Raw genomic sequence first — 2,577 nt, 5'->3', positions numbered from 1 at the left:
AAATTTTTATCTTTATAAATCTCGTCTGGCTTCATCTCCGCAATGCCCTTTCTGCCACGAACTGGAAAATATAGAACATTTTCTATTTAATATCAGCAGCTTCTCCCCAGTGCGACGCACGCATCTGGAGTCAACTTTAAGACGCCTTCACCTTCCTCTATCTAATTCCGAGGTCCTGTCACTAGGCGCTTCCGCCCTAGGAATCTGCCACAGGGATGTTGTGTCTGCCCTTCATTCTTATGTTACGGCGACAGGCCGGTTTTCCTGCTAGCCAGCTAAACGTTCACACTTATCTCATTTTTCTTCCTGAACCTACTTTCATAATATACATATTTAAAAAATTCTGTTCGGTATTTTCTTTTCTAAATTTTGGGATCTAAAATAATATAGGTCACATCCTCATTAGGTACAAAACTTCCTCCAATCCCCCGCGTGGGTATGTGCCATGGTCTGAGGCAACCAACCTACCAACCTAGTGCGATCAGGTCAGTTTGCAGGCCAGCACGTCCCCAGGTTTCGAAAAATGGGTTTGAGCCTACGAAAGAAAAAGGTTTTCAATCCGGTCACGGGCCTAACCGCGAGCGACACAAAGCTGGTCCGCGATACGTGGCGCAGCCTGTGCGGCCTCCACACCGACTACGGCGGGCTCGTGTTCCAGGCGCTGTTCACCCGGCATCCCGAGTTCCTGCCCATGTTCAGCCGCTTCAGGGACAACGACGTCGGCTCGCTGCCGGACGACGTGCACTTCAGGGCGCACGCGTACGCCGTCGGCAACCAGCTGACGTCCATGGTGGACTGCGCGGACGACGCTCGACTCCTCGACGCCCTGATCCAGAAGAACGCAAAGGCCCACACTGACCGACCAGGGGTGGCACCACGCCACTTCCACGACCTCGGCAGTTGCGTCATCGCGGTCCTTGCGCTGAAGTTTGAGAAGATGATGACGCCGCAAGCGGTTGCTGCCTGGGAGAAGCTGTTCGCAGTGAGTTCTTTTCTTGGAAACGGGGAAACTCAAGACGAATTTTAAGTGGATTGCGTTGTGCATTCTGTCGCCGTAGTTTATTATACACCGGCGTTCAATGCCTCCACGCGTTTTCAGCAATTCTTCTCCTCCGAAAGGAGGTAAGGCCCGGTTAACAAAAGGCTACAAGAAGAGGGGTCCTTGCAGTGCTTTCACACAAGTCCTTAAGAATGGTCAAGGATGCATTTATTCCCCGCTATGGGTGCACTATGTGCAGCCTCCCATACACACTAGACTGTAACTGGCAAGCAGCAACCACTTACAATGCCCGTTTGCTTACTGCATCACCCAGTAGGAAAAACTCTTACAGTTTTTACGTGAGCCGGGTCAATGTTAAAGGGGCCATGAAGACAAAATACAATTTTGATTCATTAAGAAGACTGCTTTGTCCCGACAGGAATGATGCCAATCTTACCTCAAACTTCAAACAAATAATGGAGATATTAAAGATAACATATGAAGCAGCGGCGTCTACCCAACCGATTGAGGCAACTTTTATATGACGTCACAATATTTTCTTTGTGTGTTTGGCGGACGCCGAACTAACCTACCGCTAAAACTAATCACAAGACGATTGTAGTGGGGCCACTGGTTCCGTTTGATTGGATCACTTGAATGCTAGCGTGCAGTGAGCACACTGAAAATTATATTTTTAGTGCTGGCCCGTATGACGTCACTTCTACCAATAACACGACCACTGTAGCGCCAAATTTAAACGTTTTTTTTTAATATTTCTTGTGTTTTTTCTTGAGAAAACGTCTTTTGTCTCTGGAATACAGCGGAGTGAAATACTGAAGCCTAGTTTTTTGAAATTTTTTCATGACCTTTTCAATCTTCAGTGGTCCCTCCCGCAAGGCCACTCACTGGCGTCGAACTTGAGTGGAAAACGTGGACAGGTGTGTCCTCCTGTTTTTTTTCTGCTTTATAAGGGCTGTGATTGACACCCTTTCTGCACCAGTTGAAGCGGTGCAGCACTCTCGACCTCGATTTGCCAGTGCAGCTAGCGCCACCTGCACCTCGGCCCTCGATTTGACACTGTGCTGCACGAGTTCTTCTGCACTTCTACACTGGCCTCTGTGCGAGTTCTGGTCTCGTGCAAGGTGCAGCGTGCTTTGGCGCGTTTTTTGGTGCGCATCATAGCAGACGGCTCCAGCATGATACTTGTGTCAGTAAGCGGAGTAGAAACGATAGCGTTTCCCGTTTTACACAAGGATGGTCGTCACGTGCAACAAGATAGTGCATTTGTGTACGAAACACAGGGTGAGTGCAAGGCGACGCATTTCGAAGAAAAAACGCGAGCGCACAAACACGGACTGCAGCAGACGACGTTCGTGCACTTTTTCCCTCGATTCGGCTCTGCACGGAAAGCGCTAGTGTATGGCGGCATTCGCACTAAAAGAAGTGGCCCTGCACTTGCACGATACTTTTCCGAACTAAGGCACAACGTGAAGCCAAAACGAGGAGACCTACCGTTTCTTATTCCGCGTTTTAGTTTGCGTAAAATCCATCTAAACGTAAGCGTCTCAGTGATGCAGACGCTGCAGTGTTCATATGTG

At 48.9% G+C, this 2,577-nt stretch overlaps 1 protein-coding gene across 1 annotated transcript in view; it reads left to right on the top strand.

Moving 5' to 3' along the window:
* The first annotated feature begins 523 nt into the window (after positions 1 to 523).
* LOC144175527 (hemoglobin subunit alpha-D-like) overlaps positions 524 to 2,577 on the top strand; it is an 8,672-nt gene continuing 6,618 nt past the window's right edge. The window contains exon 1 of the mRNA XM_077704602.1: positions 524 to 982. Coding sequence (XP_077560728.1) covers positions 524 to 982 — 459 coding nt within the window. The remainder of the gene's footprint in view (positions 983 to 2,577) is intronic.

The sequence above is a fragment of the Haemaphysalis longicornis genome, unplaced genomic scaffold, assembly GCF_048455015.1.
Source record: "Haemaphysalis longicornis isolate Haplotype H1 unplaced genomic scaffold, Haemaphysalis longicornis Haplotype H1 scaffold_3, whole genome shotgun sequence".
Lineage (NCBI taxonomy): Eukaryota > Metazoa > Arthropoda > Arachnida > Ixodida > Ixodidae > Haemaphysalis > Haemaphysalis longicornis.
Note: the sequence above shows the minus strand (reverse complement) of the source record. Positions and strands in the feature narration are given on the sequence as shown.